The following is a 21,765-nucleotide window of genomic DNA, read 5'->3' on the forward strand; positions in this document are numbered from 1 at the left end:
CTGAATAAAACTTTGAAGACACAAAAGACACAGCAGATGTCACATGGAGCAAAAAGCTGCTGGAGGAACTCAATGGGTTAGGCAGTATCTGGGGAGGCAAAGAGATAGTCAACATTTATGATCAAGAGCCTGAATCAGGACTGGAATGGTGCCTGAGTGTGTTTGGAACAAGGACTGCACTATGTAGTCAGAAAAAAAAGATATAACTAGCTCGGCTCCATGCAAATGCCCAAAGGACACCTCTGATTTGTAGAAAAATTGCAACTTCGGTTAGGTCACATTTGGAGTATTGTGTACAGTTCTAGCCATTGCATTACAGAAAGGATGTGAAGGATTTAGAATTTTTAGATTTAGAGATACAGCGCAGAAACAGGCCCTTCGGCCCACCGAGTCCGTGCCACCCAGCGAACCCCGCACATTAACACTATCCTACACACACTAGGGACAATTTTTACATTTACCCAGTCAAATAACCTACATACCTGTACGTCTTTGGAGTGTGGGAGGAAACCGAAGATCTCGGAGAAAACCCACGCAGCTCACGGGGAGAATGTACAAACTCCGTACAGACGGCGCCCGTAGTCAGGATCGAACCTGAGTCTCCGGCGCTGCATTCGCTGTAAGGCAGCAACTCTACCGCTGCGCCACTGATTTGGAGGGGCCACATAACAAGTTGATCAGGAAGATATTGTATTAGCTACAAAAAGGAGAGTCTAGACAGATTTAGATTATTTTCTTTGGAGAGTCAGAAGCTGGAGTGGGGATGACCTGACAGAAGTATATAAAATTACGAGATGCCTAGATAGATATCAGGGTCCAAAGGACCTATTCCTATATTTTACTGTTCTATATTCTAGTAAAGAGAGGATATGAGTTTAAATAGTTGTGATAAAAATCCAAAGTTGGCAAAAGTTGTTCAGATTGGAACAAAAGCTGTCTCCGTAGAAACTGGCTAGTAAAAGTGCATACAAAAATGTTACTGCTACGAATTTCCCCCAGTTGTTTAGAAATAAACTTAAAAGTCCTGAATATCATTGGCAGAATGAAAACAGTACAGGTTTCCGAGCGGATGCCATAACATTGCGTCATATGCAAAACCGGTTATTAAATATTATCAATAAAAAGTTACATAAATGGCTGTCATGCTTAAATCAAATTAATCTCCCCTATTTTAACATTACTAGCCACAATACCTTTCAAATTCTAGGCACATGTATCCAACTTAGTCTTTCAATTAAAAAAGGAAATTTACAATCAAACACAATAGAAAGTTTTATTTAAACAGATTCAGTGTGATGCAGGAACAGTTTTCCTTCCCTAACAAATAAATTCAGTATTGATATTCTTTACAGCATTTATGCAGAATACCAATCAAAACTGGCAAGTGTTACACAAAGAAAACAGCAGCAAAATGTAACCAATACATAAATATACTGTACATTGGCAATACTACATGCAATTCAAGAAAAATGCACACAAAGTTAGTAATATAAACTTGCAACAAATACATTCATGCCAAGAACTATCTTAAGTAAACCAAGAGTTACAGAAATGTAGGAATGCATCAAAATGTGGGCATGATTTAATAAAACAAAGAACAAATTATGCAGTTCAAAATTTTCCTGCTTTTACATTAATCGAACACCATTTTTAAAATTCAAAATGCATTTAAAAGATTTGGTACCGTCTTTATTTTTCGTCGCAAAGTGATAACGTGGTGTTAAACACTCATCGCCTACAAATACAACTACTCAACTGGCATTTTCGCAGTACCAAATCAAAAATATTTTTATCAGTCTTTAGAAGTGCTGCACCAACAGCATACAGTAGACAAAATTATGGTCCTGGAACCCAAATATACCTGTTGGCACCTTACAAATCAACTTCCATATAATCAGGCATATGGAAGCTACCTAGTTGCCGTAAACACAATTGTAACCATTACTCTGCTTCCTTTTCACAAAATTTGTGAAGCCATAACCTGTAGTATTCATAACAATGTGTTGGTTTCTTAGACGTAATGCTCAAATCCATTTTTGCCTGGCAAAAGTCAGTATTTCTGTAGCAGCTTTTAAAATTTCAAATCCTATACATCAAGGCTCCATTCCAACACTACTTACTAATTAGTTGTAATGTAGTCCCTTTCCATGTAGTGCTTCTATCAAGTGCAATCATCGTAATCTTCTGTGCTTGTTGACAAGGCATGCATGCCTGTCATTTTCCTTTAAATGCTTGCTTCCAATGCGATCATTAGCAAGTGCTAAAAAGTTGAGCGACTTCATGAAGTGCCATTTCAATGAAGAATCCAGAATTCACCAAATCCAGCAAACTTTAGTCATAAAGGTTTGTCAATTACTGTAACACCTGAAAAGAAATGGAAGGTGTGTTGCATACGGTTCCATTTACAAGGGGCGGAAAGAAAGAACATTTCACAAATATAACCAAAAATTATCCTGCAACCATGAATGGGTTTCAATTACACCAAATGCTTTCCCTTGAGAGTTACTCATTAAAGTCAAGCCGATCATAAACCGGCACAAGATGGGAGACAACCTGCTGAAAGAGGTTGATCACCAACCATACCTGGGCATTGAACTCACATCTGGCCTAGCCTGGAACAGACACATAAACCAGACTGCCACAAAAGCAAACAGAACATTGGGCCTTCTCTGGAGAAATGTAACCGGTTGTGACAAACCAACAAAGGTGGTAGCGTACAAAACACTTGTCCGCCCACTGTTGGAATATTGCCAGACAATATGGGACCCTCACCAGAAAAATAACATTGACACCCTTGACAAGGTTCAGAGGCGTGCAGCACGGTTTGTTTGTGATGACTACTCAAGACAGTCAAGCGTCTCCGATATGTTAAATCGCCTTGGCTGGGAGTCGCTGGAGTCAAGGCACACCAAAGCCTGCTCATGTACTGTCTACAAAGAGACTCGTGGCATCATCCCCAGTAACATATCTCACTTCATTCAATCCAATACCCAGAAATTTACAAGACAGTCCTCAGGTCACTTCATTTATACTAGAATTAGAGCAAACAAAAATAGCTCCCTACAGTCACTATATCCATGGACTATCCCAGAGTGGAACATCCTTCCCCACACCACCAGATGTGCACCAACCTTGTCAGTCGTCAACTCACAGCTCGACAACTTGGACATGGATCATCTCACCAAACTTGCCCACATAAAAATCTAAATAACCCTTTTGCAACCGGTACCCACGCGAGCGAAACCTGCACGAGATAGCCCAGCTGTTGGCGGTTGTGCAGTAGGAAACAGAAAAGAGAAAACTGCAAATGAGGCTCTAAACCAGGGTAAGAAAACAGCTGGAAAATCCATTCCTTCCTGTAAACAAGAAAAACACCAAGGCATGATTGTTGCTACTGTGGCCAGCAGTTATTCCCCAGCTCCACTATCGGCAACATACATGGTTCATGTCCTCCTGCAATTTTGGCATTGTGTTGTACCTCTGATTTTTACAATACCACGTTTCATGACCACACCTTTTAGGAAACACAGGAGCCTCAAATATGTAGGGATAAATCAATACCAAATCAGTACATTGCACAAAGCCCAATTTCAGGATAGATACCTCAAACATTTCAAAAACTTAAGGATAAATTTCTTCAAAACATCTTAAAGACTCCCCTTACAATTGATGTTAAATGTGTTCATCCTCAATTTAAGGTTTAAGAAAAAAAATCAAGAATAATGTGGAAACTAACACCAATCCCCACAGTCCTTTTAGCGTCAAATGACTTCACCTTTGTCAACAATGAGGGTTTATGGAAAATCCTTCTCAAATTTTGCTGACCTTTTCCATGAGAGTTAAATATCTACAGCAATCTTAACTAACAGATCCTCTGCACATCGCCACTGGTTGACCTAGTCTAAAGCTGCCACTGATTGACCTAGTCTATCAACCAAGTCAGTCAGAGAATATTGTGGAGACAATTCTGTTTCATTGCTTTTGTGGCACCTTCTGTGGATAGTCCATGAGCAAAGATTGAGGTTTTGGTCTTTGAACACTTTTCTTCAGTGAGAAGGAGTAGTCAATCTTTTCAAGAGAGAGTTAGGGCTAAGGGAATCAATGGATATGGGGAAAAAGCCGGAACAGGGTACTGATTTTGGATGATCAGCCATGAGAAATTGACAAATTGGGAGTATAAGGGGAAGTTAAAGGGGAAGAGAGCACAGGAAAAGTTACGAAAGACACCCGAATTAATGGGACGGAAAGTTCAAGAAGGGATAAGAGAGTAAGGTCAGGTGAAATAGGAACCGGCGTGAGAGGGGAGGTGAATACCGAATTAAAAGTGTTATATATAAATGCGCAAAGTATAAGAAATAAAGTGGATGAGCTTGAGGCTCAGTTAGAAATTGGTAAGTATTTTGTGGGAATTACAGAGACATGGCTGCAAGAGGATCGGAGCTGGGAACTGAATATTCAGGGGTATACATCTTATCAAAAAGACAGACTGGTGGGCATTGGGGATGGGGTGGCTCTGTTGGTAAGGAATGAAATTCAGTCTCTTGCGAGGAGTGACATAGAATCAGAAGATGTAGAGTCATTATGGATAGAGCTAAGAAATTATATGGGTAAAAAGACCCTAATGGGAATTGCCTACAGGCTCCCAAACAGTAGCCTGGAGATAGGGTGCAAGTTGCATCAGGAGTTAAAATTAGCATGTAACAAAGTTAATGATACAGTGCTTATGGGAGATTTCAACATGCAGGTAGACTGGGAAAATCAGGTTGGTACTGGACCCCAAGAAAGGGAGTTTGTAGAGTGCCTCAGAGATGGATTCTTAGAGCAGCTTGTACTGGAGCCTACCAGGGAGAAGGCAATTCTGGATTTAGTGTTGTGTAATGAACCGGATTTGATAAGGGACCTCAAGGTAAAGGAATTAGGAGGTAGGGACCATAGGAAGATAAGTTTTAATCTGCAATTTGAGAGGGAGAAGGTAAAAACGGAAGTGTCAGTATTGCAGTTGAACAAAGGGGACTATAGAGGCATGAGGGAGGAGCTGGCCAAAGTTGACTGGAAAAGGATCCTAGCAGGGATGACGGTGGAACAACAAAGGCAGGTATTTCAGGGAATAATCCAGAAGATGCAGGATCCAAAGAGGAAGAAAGATTCTAAGGGGAGTAAGAGGCGACCGTGGCCGACAAGGGAAGTCAAGGTCAGTATAAAAATAAAAGAGAAAATGTATAACATAGCAAAGATGAGCGGGAAGCTAGAGGATTGGACAACTTTTAAAGATCAACAGAAGGTGACCAAAAAGGCAATACGGGGAGAAAAGATGATGTATGAAGGTAAGCTAGCCAAGAATATAAAGGAGGATAGTAAAAGATTCCTTAGGTATGTGAAGAAAAAAAAAATTAGTTAAGACAAATGTGGGTCCCTTGAAGACAGAAACAGGTGAATTTATTATGGGGAACAAGGAAATGGCAGACGAGTTGAACAGGTACTTTGGTTCTGTCTTCACTAAGGAAGACACAAACAATCTCCCAGATGTACATTGGGACAGAGGACCTAGGGTGATGGAGGAACTGAAGGAAATTCACATTAGTAAAGAAATGGTGTTGGGTAGACTGATGGGGTTGAAGGCTGATAAATCCCCAGGGCCTGATGGTCTGCATCCCAGGGTACTCAAGGAGGTGGCTCTAGAAATCATGGGCGCATTGGTGATCATTTTCCAATGTTCTATAGATTCCAGATCAGTTCCTGTGGATTGGAGGATAGCTAATGTTATCCCACTTTTCAAGAAAGGAGGGAAAGAGAAAGCAGGGAATTATAGACCAGTTAGCCTGATATCGGTGGGGGGAAAACGTTGGAGTCGATTATCAAAGATGTAATAACGGTGCATTTGGATAGCAGAAACAGGATCGGTCCAAGTCAGCATGGATTTACGAAGGGGAAATCATGCTTGACAAATCTTCTGGAATTTTTATGAGGATGTAACAAGTAAAATGGACAAGGGAGAGCCAATGGATGTAGTGCACCCGGACTTTCAGAAAGCCTTTTATAAGGTCCCACACAGGTTAGTGGGCAAAATTAGAGCACATCGTATTGGGTGTAGGGTATTAAAATGGATAGAAAATTGGTTGGCAGACAGGAAACAAAGAGTAGGGATTAACAGGTCCCTTTCAGAATGGCAGGCAGTGACTAGTGGGGTGCCGCAAGGCTCGGTGCTGGGACCGCAGCTATTTACAATATACATTAATGATTTAGATGAAGAAATTAAAAGTAGCATTAGCAAATTTGCAGATGACACAAAGCTGGGTGGCAGTGTGAACTGTGAGGAGGATGCTATGAGGATGCAGGGTGACTTGGACAGGTTGTGTGAGTGGGCGGATGCATGGCAGATGCAGTTTAATGTGGATAAATGTGAGGTTATCCACTTTGGAGGCAAGAACAGGAAGGCAGATTATTATCTGAATGGTGTCAGGTTAGGAAAAGGGGATGTGCAACGAGACCTGGGTGTCCGAGTACATCAGTCACTGAAAGTTAGCATACAGGTGCAGCAGGCAGTGAAGAAAGCTAATGGAATGTTGGCCTTCATAACGACAGGATTTGAGAATAGGAGCAAAGAGGACCTTCTGCAGTTGTACAGGGCCCTGGTGAGACCACACCTGGAGTATTGTGTGCAGTTTTGGTCTCCTAATTTGAGGGACATTCTTGCTATTGAGGGAGTGCAGCGTAGGTTCACGAAGTTAATTCCGGGGATGGTGGGACTGTCATATGATGAAAGAATGGAATGACTGGGCTTGTATTCACTGTAATTTAGAAGGATGAGAGGGGATCTTATAGAAACAGATTAAATTATGAAGGGATTGGACGCGCTAGATGAAGGAAACATGTTCCCGATATTTTGCGGGAGTCCAATCTATTGCAGTTCCGCACAAGTGGTACAATTCTTGGAAAGGACAAATTAAATTAAAACTGATGGCTTTGAGAAGATGGCAAAATTAATTCAGAGAATAAATAAGTTGCGGGAGTGTTGGAGATGAAAAGTTCTAGTGAGGGTAGTTGGCCAACCGGGGGGGGGGGTCTGTTGGAGATGAAAAGTTCTAGTGAGGGTAGTTGGCCAACCGGGGGGGATCCTGTTGGAGATGAAAAGTTCTTGTGAGGGTAGTTGATGTTGGAGATGAAATAAATAATAACAGAGAATAAATAAGATGGTTACCTGCATAGCTTCTTCCAGTGCTCATACATTGTGGTAGAAGTATCCATTTATCTAATGCTGGGTTGTAATATTCCACAGATGCAAGGTTACATGAGCCATCATCTCCACCAGCTACATACAATAGACCATTTACAGCACAAACACCTGTCGGGGGTTAATGGACAGAAGAAAAAAAACTTGGATCGTTCATGAAACTCGTGCACAAAAACCTTCAAACCTTTGTTTAACCACTGGGTGGCACTGCAATGGCAGTCTCGCCAACAGTGTTTTTTCGTCCTTTTTGTTATTTTTAGTGTGTTTTAAAAGTTTTGTGTTAATGTTCTCTGGTTTGTTTTATGTGGGGGGTGGGGAGAGGATCGGGGGAAACTTTTTTTTCAATCTCTTACCTTGCCGGAGATGCGATTGTTTTCCGGATCGTATCTCCGGTTCACTCTGTGGCCTAACATCATGGAGATGGTGGCCTTGCTCGGGACTGACTTTGAGCCCCACCGCGGGGCCATGGACTTACCATCAGAGCGTGCGATCCCTTGTCTGGGATCAACGCTCCAACTGCGGCCTGCGGATTTTACCATCGAGGAGCTCGCAGTCTCGGGTAGAGACAGATGTCGGGAAGCTCCAGCCGCAGGTGGTTTCGACCAGCCCTGACCCAGGGTCAGATCGCCCAGCGCGGGGGAGCTGAGATGCCCCCTCCCCCCGATGCAGGAGCTTGATCGCCCCGATGTGGAGGGCTAAAAAACACCGCCGGCTACGGGAGTCAAGATTGTCCCGTCAACGGAAGGCTCGAGGCCCCCGACCGCGGGAGAACAGAGAAGGGCGGAGGTTGAACTTCTTTTCGCCTTCCATCACAGTGAGGAATGTGGAGAAGTCACTGTGGTGGATGTTCATGTTAAAATGTATTTTGTGTGTTCAGTTGGGATGACTGTATGGCAAAACAAATTCCTCGTCTGTTGCAAAACATACTTGGCTAATAAAGTATGATTATGATTATGATTATGGTGGGCCAAGAGCGATCACATGATAGGTGGAGGGGTGAGGAGGGGGTGTATTGGAGTCAGGTGGAGAGCACACATGAAGTATGATTATGATTATGATTTAACCAATCCCACCTGCATTCCTCCTGCACATATTCATGTCGGCAACCTGCTTCCAGGTATTTGAAGACACGTCATACGTTTCTACACTCTTCCTCACCAGTGGACCGTCGTGGCCTCCAACAGCATAGAGTGAACCGTTTAAAACTCCCACACCTGCAGCAAAACAGACAGGATACAAATGACATTGAAATGCTTGAAAATATTGGTCACTTGTTTCTTCCCTTACCAGACTTTGAGCAAAACAGCTATGAATTAGGCTTTCTTGGAAGATGCAAATAGACAATAGACAATAGGTGCAGGAGGAGGCCATTCGGCCCTTCGAGCCAGCACCGCCATTCAATGTGATCATGGCTGATCATGCACAATCAGTACCCCGTTCCTGCCCTCTCCCCATACCCCCTGACTCCGCTATCCTTAAGAGCTCTATCTAGAGCAACTAATCAAAAATCTATCTATCTCTGCCTTAAAACTATCCACTGACTTGGCCTTCACAGCCTTCTGTGGCAAAGAATTCCACACTTGCTTACTAGCGCTTGCTCCACCCGTCCTCTTTCACCTCTTTAAGCTGGTAATTCTCCCTCCACTCTTTCTTCCCAGGTGAAGGATTCCAAAACATTGACCGTCCATTTCCTTCCATTGGTGCCGAGCTCCTCCAGTAGATTGGTGCTTGCAGTGAACAAATTCTCTTGCACTTCATGCACATTTTCCAAATCAAAGCGTAACACTGAGAACTGAGCGCTTGACAACACTGAAGATTAGAAGGTTGAGGGGGGGACATCATTGAAACATACAGAATAATGAAAGGCATAGATAAGAGTGGATGATGTGGAAAGGATGGTTCCACTGGTGGGAGAGTCCAGTACCAGAGGTCACAGCCTCAGAATTAAAGGGCGCTCTTTTAGAAAGGAGGTGAGGAGGAACTTCTTTGCTCAGAGGGTAGATAATCTGTGGAACTCATTGCCACAGAGGGCTGTGGAGGCCAAGTCAGTGGATATTTTTAAGGCAGAGATAGACTAATTCTTGATTCGAACGGGTGTCAGGGATTATGGGGAGAAGTCAGGAAAATGGGATGAGGAGGCAGAGATCGGCCATGATTGAATGGCGGAGTAGACTCGACGGGGCCGGGCCGAATGGCCTAATTCTAATCCTATAACATGTGAACTCTCGTGGACCCAATCTGTGCATGACTTTTCAGGAAATATCTGCAACAGTCCTTGGTTGCACCTTCCCATCCTGCTTTCTGTAAGAGCTCCAGTTTCTTCAGCTCGATTATATATTTTCGGATGATAATATGATAGTGATTAGGGGTAGAGATAGGGTAAGTGCAGATGAGGGGAATCAAAAATGAGAGGCCAGAGAAGAATGGTATAGAAGGAACCCGAGTCAACTCTGTCCACTCAAAGAGTGGTGGTGGTGCTTGGGACAAGGTGCCAGAGGAAGTCATTGAGGCAGACAAAATAACGGCATTTTAAAGACATTTGGACAGATACATGAGTAGGAAAGGCTGAGAGGGATGTGGGCCAAACACAGGCAAATGAGACGAGCTTAAATGGGGTATCTTGGCTGACATTGTCAACTTGGGCTTCCGTGCGGTATGACTCTGTAATATGTTCAACACCAATGCTTTTGAAAGAGATAGAGCTCTTAAGGATATCGGAGTCAGGGGGTATGGGGAGAAGGCAGGAACGGGGTACGGATTGAGAATGATCAGCCATGATCACATTGAATGGTGGCGCTGGCTCGAAGGGCCGAATGGCCTACTCCTGCGCCTATTGTCTATTGTCTTCCCTTTATCATGGCTTACTCTCATCCATGAGAGACAGGGTTCTCAACTGCATCTATTAGGGAAATGCAACAATGGTGGGATATATATGAATTTCCAAAAGGCATTGATAAAGTGCCACATGATAGGCATCATCGAGATGAATAAAAGAGCCTGTACCAGCCTGGATAAAAGGTTGGTTAAAAAAACCCTGTAGAAATGGAAGGGTCTTCCTGAGTCTGTACATTGATGGAGCAAGACGTTTGTAATGATCCATCTTATCCACCAAAAGCAAGCAGTGCAGCTGACAACGAAATTCAATATTTGATTAAAGAGCTCTCTTTTTACAAAATAGTTTGCCTACATCTGAGAAACAGGTGTGCATGAAATAATATAAATGAGAAAATAGATTTCACCGTTTTTCTTTTCGAATGCTCGTGAAGATGATCTGAAATTATACAGAAAATATACAGACTCAACAAACTGGAAAGCGTGCAGATACAGCAGGCAGTGAAGAAAGCTAATGGCATGTTGGCCTCCATAATGAGAGGATTTAAGTACAGGATCAAAGAGGTCCTTCTGCAGTTGTACAGGGCTCTGGTGAGACCGCACCTGGAGTATTGTGTGCAGTTTTGGTCTCCTAATTTGAGAAAGGACATTCTTGCTATTGAGGGAGTGCAGCGTACATTCACGAGGTCAATTCCCAGGATGGCGGGACTGTCATATGATGAAAGAATGGAGCGACTGGGCTTGTATTCACTGGAATTTAGAAGGATGAGAGGGGATCTTATAGAAACATATAAAATTATTAAGCGATTGGACAGGCTAGATGCAGGAAACATGTTTCCAATTTTGGGGGAGTCCAGAACCAGGGGACACAGTTTAAGAATAAGGGTTAGGCCATTTAGAACTGAGATGAGGAAAAACTTTTTCACCCAGAGAGTTGTGAATCTGTGGAATTCTCTGCCAGTGCAGAAGGCAGTGGAGGCTGATTCACTGGATGCCTTCAAAAGAGAGTTAGACAGAGCTCTTAGGGCTAGCGGAATCAAGGGATATGGGGAGAAGGCAGGCACGGGGTACTGATTGTGGATGATCAGCCATGATTACATTGAATGGCAGTCCTGGCTCGAAAGGCTGAATGGGCTACTCCTGCACCTATTGTCTATGTATCTATGGAACAGGTTCTTCCACAGTGTTGTCAGGTTACAGAAAGATCCTTCCATAAACTAGGATGTAACAATCTCTCAACTCACAACCATGTAACCATGAAGACCATGTGTACTTGCCCTGCGACTATAACATTATTATGATGTAACACTATATTCTTCACTGTAGTATTTTTCACTTTACACGACACGTTATATTTGCGTATGTCTTAATTGTACTTGTATGATTTGACTGGATTGCAAGACAGAGGTTTTCCACTATATTTCAGTGCACGTGACAATAATAAACCGATATCAATAGTCTCCTTCCACGATGTGGCCATTCTGTATTATCATGAAGACATTTCTTCATTGTAGTGCTGCAGAAGTAACAAAAAGGAGCAACTTCCTGCCACAGGTAGTCCCTTCTTTCCCTCTCTAACCCCTCCCCCTTCCCAGTTCTCCCACCAGTCTTCCCGTCTCCGACTACATTCTATCTTTGTCCCGTCCCCATCCCCTGACATCAGTCTCAAGAAGGGTCTCGACCCGAAACGTCACCCGTCCCTTCTCTCCAGAGACGCTGCCCGACCCGCTGAGTTTACTCCAGCAATTTGTGTCAACTTTCTGCCTTTTAACGGATTTTAAACGAAACAGCAGAAATGTTTCACTCCATTACGTTTGTGCAAGTTTCCCAAAGTGCTCATTTCCCCAGCTGCCCAACTACTCTTCTGCATTTTTTACAGTGCCGTTTGTATGTTCCGGTTTCCCACCTGCTCCACTCCGTCGGGTGCTCATTTCTGCAATATAAGCCCATTCATTTTTGATAGAGTTGTAGGCCTCCACAGAGCTGAGACATTGGCGTGATGCTCCATCGTAGCCACCAACAGCATACAGCACACCTACCAAAAATTCAATAACCTGGTTAAAGGTATACATATACTATAACAGTGCCAAAGAAAAGCAAGACAATGTACACCCACAAATCTGGAAAAAGTTAATTCAGCACAATCTGTGAATCACTGTGGATTGTATTGCTTAGTTTTGAACGAGTTGACAAATCCTCGTATGGTTTTCGTTCACCATTAAACAACCTTTAACTTTTCCATAACAAGCAGCTAAATTGCAACCTGATCAGATCAAAATCAGAATAAATAATCGCGCCAAGTTGTCCAATGAACATCTTGAAGTAATATATTTATCCAACCAGTAGGTGTTGTTTATGGTGTTGTTAGTTTGTCCAATGAACATCTTGAAGTAATATATTTATCCAACCAGTAGGTGGCGGCACGGTGGCGCAGCGGTAGAGTTGCTGCCTTACAGCGAATGCAGTGCCGGAGACTCAGGTTCGATCCTGACTACGGGCGCCGTCTGTACGGAGTTTGTACGTTCTCCCCGTGACCAGCGTGGGTTTTCTCCGAGATCTTCGGTTTCCTCCCACACTCCAAAGACGTACAGGTATGTAGGTTAATTGACTGGGTAATATGTCAAAATTGTCCCTAGTGGGTGTAGGATAGTGTTAATGTGCGGGGATCGCTGGGCGGCGCGGACTCGGTGGGCCGAAGGGCCTGTTTCCGCGCTGTATCTCTAAATCTAAAAAAAAATCTTAAAACAATATTTAGCCACCTTTATATTTTTTCCTGGCTTAATGACTATCATCCTGTTGATCTGACGGCGACCATCACGATAGACACAAAGTGCTGGAGTAACTCAACGGGACAGGCAGCATCTCTGGACAGAAGGAATGGGTGACGTTCTGGGTCCAGACTCTTCTTCAGACTGAGCCTTTATGCTGCCTGTCCCCCTGCGTTACTCCAGCATTTTGTGCCTATCTCCGGTGTAAACCAGCAATCTGCAGTTCCTTCCTACACATTTCAACCATCATGAAGTGTCCTGAGGGGCACACATTAATTCCAGCCTCCCAGACAACATAAATCCACTGCTTCGTAACTCAACCTTAGTAGCTAGCAAAACAAAAACCAAGAAATTCCAGCTATAAAATCTAAAAAAAAGCCAGGAAATGCTGCCTGACCAAATGTTTCCCGCATTTTCTGCTTTTTAAAAATTATTCCACAAATACAACTGCAGATGCTGGTACAAATCGAAGGTATTTATTCACAAAATGCTGGAGTAACTCAGCAGGTCAGGCAGCATCTCAGGAGAGACCAAGAAAGCAGATGTGGCTGTGGTAGCGAGTCTGGGTCAAAATGTGGTCGTAGAGCAGGAGGGCAGGAGAAATCACAGAGGGGGAGCAGTGAGAGAACATGTTGCTAAACTCTCGTCGAAGAGCCAAGAAAGCAGATGTGGCTGTGTATTATTCATTATAATCACGCAAACAAGTGAAGGGCTTGTACAACAGGCTTTGCAATACACTGTACAAAACAGGTTCAGCACTACTTACCACCTACAACACCTACACCAACACTGCTTCTCCTGGTGTTCATTGGAGCTACGTGAAACCACTCGTTCACTTTGGCATTATACACCTCCACAGATGATAAACCTGGAAAATACAGCAAAGTTACGTGCTTGTACGATAGGTGTTCAGCTTATTTACTTCAGAATGATCCTTTGAACATAATTCACAGGCAATGTGAACTAACTTAGCCAAATTTTAAAAATCTATATCTGAAAAGGCAGCCCAGAAGGCAAGCAACCTAGAAGTCATAACAGAGTAAGTTGTGCAATGGAATTCAATAACTCATTACTTTTAATTAGGAGGAGAAAAAATGAAGAGATCTTCATCAAGAGATCTTCCAGATTGTCATTAAGCCCATCGACTCCTTTAAGTCCAGGCTCAAAACCTATTTCTACTCCCTAGCGTTTGAGGCCCTCTGAGGGGGCGCTGTGAAGTGTTTATGTATGTGCTGTTATGTTTGTGTGCCATTTTATGTTCGTTTGTATGAACTGATGTACAGCACTTTGGTCAACGTGGGTTGTTTTTAAATGTGCTATACAAATAAAATTGACTTGACTTGACTTGACTTGACTTGAAAGCGAGGTCACTAATGTGATATTTAATTTGCATCTAAATTCTCAACTTATCCTTTAACTGATTTCCCAATTTTTAGAAAATATTCCCTTTTGCACTCATTTCTTTCAAGGATATTAACATTGCAGGGTAGGTCAACCTCTAGTTCAATTAGTGGATATTCCAGAGAATCAGTACAAGCAAACTGTTTTGCAGCAGAGAATAGATGTCACCTTTTCATTCCCTCCCCACATGCTGCCTGACGTGCCGTGTTCCTCCAGCACTTTGTGCTTTTCTCAATGCCTTCAGTTATTCACATTCATACCCTTTCTAGGAGGATGTGACTGGATGGTTTGCAGCAATTTAGATCAACTTTCCCAACCTTGACCCATCAGGTTCATCTTTATAGTTTAGTTTAGTTTAGTTTAGAGATACAGCGCGGAAACAGGCTCTTTGGCCCAATGAGTCCGTGCCGACCAGCGACCCCCGCACATTAACACTATCCTGCACACACTAGGGATAATTTATATTTATATCAAGCCAGTTAACCTACAAATTTGGGCGTCTTTGGAGTGTGAGAGGAAACCGACGATCTTGGAGAAAACCCACGCAGGTCAGGGAGAGAACGTACAAACACCGCACAGACAGCACCCATGGTCGGGATCGAACCCGGGTCTGGCGCTGTAAGGCAGCACCACCCACAAATCTGGGAAAAGTTCATTCAGCACAATCTGTGAATCACTGTGGATTGTATTGCTTAGTTTTGAACGAGTTGACAAATCCTCGTATGGTTTTCGTTCACCATTAAACGACCTTTAACTTTTCCATAACAAGCAGCTAAATTGCAACCTGATCCGCAGGGCAGATCAGATCAAAATCAGGATAAATAATCGCGACAAGTTGTCCAATGAACATCTTGAAGTAATATATTTATCCAACTAGTAGGTGTTGTTTATACAATATTCAGCCACCTTTACATTTGTTCCTGTTTATAGTCTGTAGAATTTCCCATACCATGGCAGTTTTGATCTGCTGTATGGCTGCGGCTGACTTGCTCCCAACTCTAATCTTTCTGATCACCACCTTCACTCTCACCCTCCCTCTCCAACCTACATCACCTTTTATCCTTCCAACAACAATTATATCTCAAAAAGCATCAATCAAACGTGCAGCAAAAGGTGTTTATTTTAAATGTAATACATTCATGCTGTTGGGGAATGCGATTTAATAATATAAACTCGACCAAGTGGACCCATTGGGCCCAAACCTCTCCTGCATTGGTACAGCACCCTCTCCTCCCCCCTCCCCCCCCCCCCCCACCCTTCTTCACTCCCCCCCACCCTCCTCCCTTTCCCCTCCATCCCCCTCAACCTCCATTATCCTCCCTCCTGCGCGAGATAGCCACTTATGAGGTGTTGGCGCAGTAATCAACCAGAACCAGAACCTCCCCCTCACTCCCTCCACCCCCCTCCCTCCCTCAAACCCCCCCCCCCCTCCCTCCAAAACCCCCCCACTCCATCCTTCCCTCCCTAGATTTAAACTTTAAAATGTGAATAACTTTAAAAATATAACACCGATTTCAATTAAACTTCTTCCTTTAGCACCAAAGGGACGACGGTGAGTAAGGTGGGCCTACAATTGTCGCGCTATCGTGTACCGTTTTGGCTGTAGTTCAGGAACAAACAAACAAACAAACCAGAGTTTTAGTATATAGATAGATATGTAGGAAGGGACTGCAGATGCTAGTTTAAATCGAAGATGGACACAAAAAGCTGGGATAACCCAGCGGGGCAGGCAGCATCTCTGGAGAGAAGGAATGGGTGACCTTTCGGGTCAAGACCCTTCTTCAGACCAGTCAGGGGAGAGGGAAACAAGAGATATAGACGACGATGTGGAGAGATAAAGAACAATGAATGAAAGATAAGCAAAAAAGTAACGATGATAAAGGAAACGGGCCATTGTTAGCTGATTGTTGGGTGAAAATGAGAAGCTGGTGTGACTTGGGTGGGGGAGGGATGGAGAGAGAGGGAATGCCAGGGTTACTTGACAGAAAAGTAGAGGCTTGCAGTTAAACAGTCTAGACATAAATGACCAATATTTGCAGTACCTTTGTTTTTAAAAAAAAGGCAGATCTTTAAGTAATAAGCTGAGAAGTTACAAACATTGAAAATGCGCCCATACATTATTACACAACATGGAAGACCAGTGTTCACAATTTCAACGTACCTGTACTCCCGTCAAATCCTCCAACTGCGTAGAGCATTCCATTCAGTACTGCAGCTCCCAGAGTGCTGCGTCTGTCCTGCATGTTAGCATTGTTGAACCACTGGTCTTTGACTGGGTCATACGAATCAACTGTTCTCACCCTCAAAGATCCATTAAAACCGCCAACGGCATAAACTAACCCGCCCATACACATCACACCTGCAGAAAATAAGGAGAAAAAAAAGTAATTCGTCAGGGATCAAAGTCTACTAAAGAAAACGTAGCTCCTCAAGTAAGCGGTTCTTCGCTGCTCAACATGAGATGGTTGTATAAAAAACATTAGATTTGGTACTGTTTAATTTTTAAAAAATCCTCACCACACAGACATTACTGGTATTGATCGTGAAAACTTGGGTTACGTTCTGATATATGGATGGTTTGTGGTCAGCTTTAAAATTTTTGGGCCAAAATACTTGCTTCTGTGCGATCTCTCGGACTTTCTATGTCGGCTGAGGTAAAAATATGGCCATGTGTAAGAAGGGACTGCAGATGCTGGTTTAAACCGAAGAAAGACACAAAAAGCTGGAGTAAATCAGCAGGAACGGCAGCATCTCTGGGGAATAGGAATAGGTGACGGAGAAGGGTAGGGTGAAAAGGTCAATCAACTTTGACCTTTTCATTCCGTAGTGTTTTGTGAACAGAAAATTTAATTAGGGACAGATTGACTTCTTATTTCAGTAGTTTACCAAATCAAGTGCACCTATGTTTAGTTTCGGGTCTGAAGAAGGGTTTCGACCCAAAACGCCACCCATTCCTTCTCTCCAGAGATGCTGCCTGACCCGCTGAATTACTCCAGCATCTTGTGCCCACCTATGTTTAGTTTAGTCACAAAATGCTGGAGTAACTCAGCAGGACAGGCAGCATCTCGGGAGAGAAGGAATGGGTGACGTTTCGGGTCGAGACCCTTCTTCAGACTTCAGTTTAGTTTGGTTTAGAAATACAGTGCGGAAACAGGCCCTTCGGCCCACCTAGTCCGCACCGACCCAGCGATCCCCACACATTAACGCTATACTACACACACATGGGACAATTTTACACTTATACCAAGCCAATTGACCTACAAACCTGTACTTCTTTGGAGCGTGGGGGGAAACCGAAGATCTCGGAGAAAACCCACGCAGTCACGGGGAGAACGTACAAACATCTTAAGGGCAGCACCCGTAGTCGGGATCGAGCCCGGGTCTCCAGTGCTGCTAGCACTGTAAGGCAGCAACTCTACCGCTGCGCCACCGTGTCACCCTGGAATAACTTAATTTTGTATTGCAGATTTAAATAAGTCTGACGAGTGCAGAAAGCCCGATTATCTCTGTGTCTCAAAATCCAAGAACGGTGCATTGAAAGGAACACTGCTGGATAGATCTCACTTTTTCCATGTTTATCCTTGCATCTATTTTTCAACAATGCAATATATTTTGTAGGAAGGAACTGCGGATGCTGATTTAAACCGAAGATGGACACAAAATGCAGGAGTAACTTAGCAGGAGTAACAGGCAAAATGCAGGAGTAACAGGCAACATCTCTGGAGAGAAGGAATGGGTGACGTTTTGAGTTGAGGCCCTTCTTCAATAATGCAAGTTATACTAAAAACACTCTTGACTATAAGTATTGACTATGCCATACTCAAAAAAGGTTTTTAAAAAAAGTTAAAGAACTTTGGGCAAAATTTACATTTAATTTGTGCATTGATGTATCCTTTCTACAATATTTAATACGCCCAGCTAATCTGAGGGAAGGGATATCCTACAAGTTGCAAATTATCTCAAATTGCTTTCATATTTCTTCCATTCTGCCATTAGCTTAATAAAAAGATTAGTTCACCATCAACCTCCAGTAGCTTCAAGAAACCCGTGACGCAAATGAAGCAGTATTTAAAATTTGATGCAGAGAGTTAGGGCTCAGAAAGGAATAGCTAAACCCTACTAGTGACGATACAGAGATTTATAAAATGGAATATTTTTCTATTGTTTCCTTTCAATGTCTATTTCTCTTTCTGTGCAGAACTTGATTTCAATTTTCCCATTTTACTTTACAGTTAACTTTCCTTCTTTACTGTCCTTTTGAATATTTTCAATTTGTCAACCTTGTCATTTGCTGCAGATACCTCATGGTTTTAGCAGGTCAGATTTGCATTGATATGAATTTGCATTGATATGAATCTCGACCCGAAATGTCGAGAAGGGGGTATGGGGAGAAGGCAGGAACGGGGTACTGACTGGGAATGATCAGCCATGATCACATTGAATGGTGGTGCTGGCTCGAAAGGCCGAATGGCCTGCTCCTGCACCTATTGTCTATTGTCCCCATTCCTTCTCTCCAGAGATGCTGCCTGTCCCGCTGAGTTACTCCAGCAATTTGTGTCTACCTTCGATTTAAACCAGCATCTGCAGTTCTTTCCTACACAATATGAATTTGGAGCTGAAGTCTAACAGGACACGTTTCTGCAATACCTAGCTCTATGTTTGTTCACTGAACTTTGGTTCCAAACGATGTCTTTATCCACACCCGACCACCAGGTTATGAAATGTACTACAATAATAATCAGTTGGATACACCAAAAATTTCCACTGCAACACTACATAAATATAATACCAAACATAATTAATGTTTCTACCATAAAACCTTAAGGTAAAAATTACCGAAGCTCTTAGCCTGGTACATTCATTTCGATTGGGCAGCTTACAGCGCCGTAAAAAGAATATTGATTTCTCTAACTTCAAGTAACCTTGGCATTCCCTCTCTCTCTATCCCTCCCCCACCCAAGTCGCACCAGCTTCTCGTTCCCACCCAACAAGCAGCTAACAATGGCCTGCTTCCTTTATCATCGTTACTTTCTTGCACGTCTTTCATTCATTCTTCTACATCTCTCTACATCATCGTCTATATCTCTCGTTTCCCTTTCCCGTGTCTTTCAGTCTGAGTAAGGGTCTCGACCCGAAAGGTCACCCATTCCATCTCTCCAGAGATGCTGCCTGTCCCGCTGAGTTACTCCAGTTTTTTGTGTCTGTCTTCTGTTCAAACCAGCATCTGCAGTTCCTTCCTACACATTCATTCAATGCTCCAAGCCCATCCTCCCCATACGTTATTTTGTGTTGGGGTATCGTGTCTTCTAATCAAAACAGAGTCGCATTGCACAGATGGTTCTAAGCCATTTTAGAGTCAAAGTACATCTGGAGTGTAATCACTGTGTAATGCAGCAAATGAGGCAATTAATTTGTACATGCAAACAATTGTCATATATACAGCAATGAGATAATGACTGTTTCAGTGATCTTGGAAAAGGGAGAAATATTGGCTCGGAAACCCTTACTGTTCTTCACAAGAGTGCAATGGGATTTTAAACAGGCTTCCGAGAGCATTAGAGGAAACAAAGGTGGCAATAGCAACAGTACAGCACAAGGGTGGTTACGGTGGCGCAGCGGTAGAGTTGCTGCCTTACAGAGAATGCAGCGACGGACACCCAGGTTCGATCCCGACTATGGGTGTTGTCTGTACGGAGTTTGTACATTTTTCCCCGTGACCTGCGTGTGTTTTCTCTGAGATCTTCGGTTTCCTCCCACATTCCAAAGACGTACAGGTTTGTAGGTTAATTGGCTTGGTAAATGTAAACATTTTCCCTAGTGGGTGTAGGATCGTGTTAATGTGCGGGGATCGTTGGAGGGCCAAAGGGCCTGTTTCCGCGCTGTATCTCTAAACTAAACTAAACTAAAAGTACAGTGCTCCCTCAGTCCTGTACTGAGTTTGTAATCTTCAGAGTCAAAAGATACTGTGAATGGCTCAATTGTAATCATGTAGACACAAAAAGCTGGAGTAACTCAGCGGGACAGGCAGCATCTCTGGAGAGAAGGAATGGGTGACGTTTCTGGTCGAGACCCTTCTTCAGACCACGTATTGTCTTTCCGCTTACTGGTTAGCGCGCAACAAAAGCTTTTTGGGCGATGTTTCGGGTCATGACCCCTCTTCATTCATTCCCTCTCCCCAGAGATGCTGCCTGTCCGCTGAGTTACTCCGGCATTTTGTGTCCATCAACTGATATATAGCTTGGTCACACAAGAGACGGCCGTTGCTGGAATCTGGAACAACAAACAATCTGCCGGGAGAATTCAGTGAGTTGAGCTGCATGAGTGGGGGAGACGGAATGGTCGATGTTTTGGGTTGAAACCCTGCATCAAGATTATGGGTGGGAAGTGAAGATAGCCAGCAGGAAGAGATGAAACAGGTGGCTGGGGCGAGCAGCCACTAGAAATACTGCCGCACAGCTCCAATGATCTAGGTACAATCCTGACCTCTGGGTAAACCTTATCATTACTGCAGATCACAATACTTCACCATTTCATCAGCTTAGATTTGCATTAATATGAATTGAATGAATGAATGAATGAATGAATGAATGAATAAGTTTATTGGCCAAGTATGTGCAGATACAAGGAATGTGCCTTGGTGCTCCACTCACAAATGACAACACAAACATACAGTTAACAATTAAAGAATAAAGCATAACCACATCAAAACAATAAGGATACAACATTACGGTCTAAACATGTGGGTGAAAATAAACCAGAGCAAAAAAGAGACTACAGACTTTGGTTATTGAGTAGAACTGTCACTCGTGGAAACAAAAGCTGTTTTTATGTCTGGCTGTGGCTGCTTTGACAGTCCGGAGTCGCCTTCCAGAGGGAAGTGCTTCGAAGAGTTTGTGGCCAGGGTGAGAGGGGTCAGAGATGATCTTGCCCGCTCGCTTCCTGGCCCTTGCAGTGTACAGTTCGTCAATGGGGGGAAGGTTGCAGCCAACAACCTTCTGGGCAGATCTCTGGCAATTTGGGGCTCAAGTCTAACAGGACAGGTTTCTGCAAGATCCAGCACTCTGTTTGTTCACTGAACCTTGGTTCCAAACGATGTCTTTAGATTTTAGATTTAGATTTAGAGATACAGCGCAGAAACAGACCCTTCGGCCCACCGGGTCCGCGCCGCCCAGCGATCCCCGCACACTAACAATATCCTACACCTACTAGGGACAATTTTTACATTTGCCCAGCCAATTAACCTACACACCTGTACGTCTTTGGAGTGTGGGAGGAAACCGAAGATCTCGGAGAAAACCCACGCAGGTCACGGGGAGAACGTACAAACTCCATACAGACAGCACCCGTAGTCAGGATCGGACCCGAGTCTCCGGCGCTGCATTTGCTGTAAGGCAGCAACTCTACCGCTGCTCCACCGTGCCGCCACGTTTATCCGCACCCTACCACCATGTTATAAAACGTACTACAATAACAATCAGGGGGACACACACCAAGATTCTCCACTACAACACTACAAAAATATAATACAAAATA

The 21,765-nt window shown here is 43.4% G+C and overlaps 1 protein-coding gene across 3 annotated transcripts in view; it reads right to left on the reverse strand.

The window, feature by feature from the left end:
• Positions 1-1,292: 1,292 nt before the first annotated feature.
• LOC144597571 (kelch-like protein 2) overlaps positions 1,293-21,765 on the reverse strand; it is a 125,335-nt gene continuing 104,862 nt past the window's right edge. For all 3 annotated transcript variants that reach the window (XM_078407069.1, XM_078407061.1, XM_078407077.1), the window contains 6 exons: positions 16,394-16,591; positions 13,598-13,699; positions 11,970-12,098; positions 8,305-8,445; positions 7,199-7,342; positions 1,293-2,364 (listed from right to left, as the gene is read on the reverse strand). In XM_078407069.1, coding sequence (XP_078263195.1) covers positions 2,336-2,364; positions 7,199-7,342; positions 8,305-8,445; positions 11,970-12,098; positions 13,598-13,699; positions 16,394-16,591 — 743 coding nt within the window. In that variant the 3' untranslated portion in view covers positions 1,293-2,335. The remainder of the gene's footprint in view (positions 2,365-7,198; positions 7,343-8,304; positions 8,446-11,969; positions 12,099-13,597; positions 13,700-16,393; positions 16,592-21,765) is intronic.

The sequence above is a fragment of the Rhinoraja longicauda genome, chromosome 1 (genome assembly GCF_053455715.1).
Source record: "Rhinoraja longicauda isolate Sanriku21f chromosome 1, sRhiLon1.1, whole genome shotgun sequence".
NCBI lineage: Eukaryota > Metazoa > Chordata > Chondrichthyes > Rajiformes > Arhynchobatidae > Rhinoraja > Rhinoraja longicauda.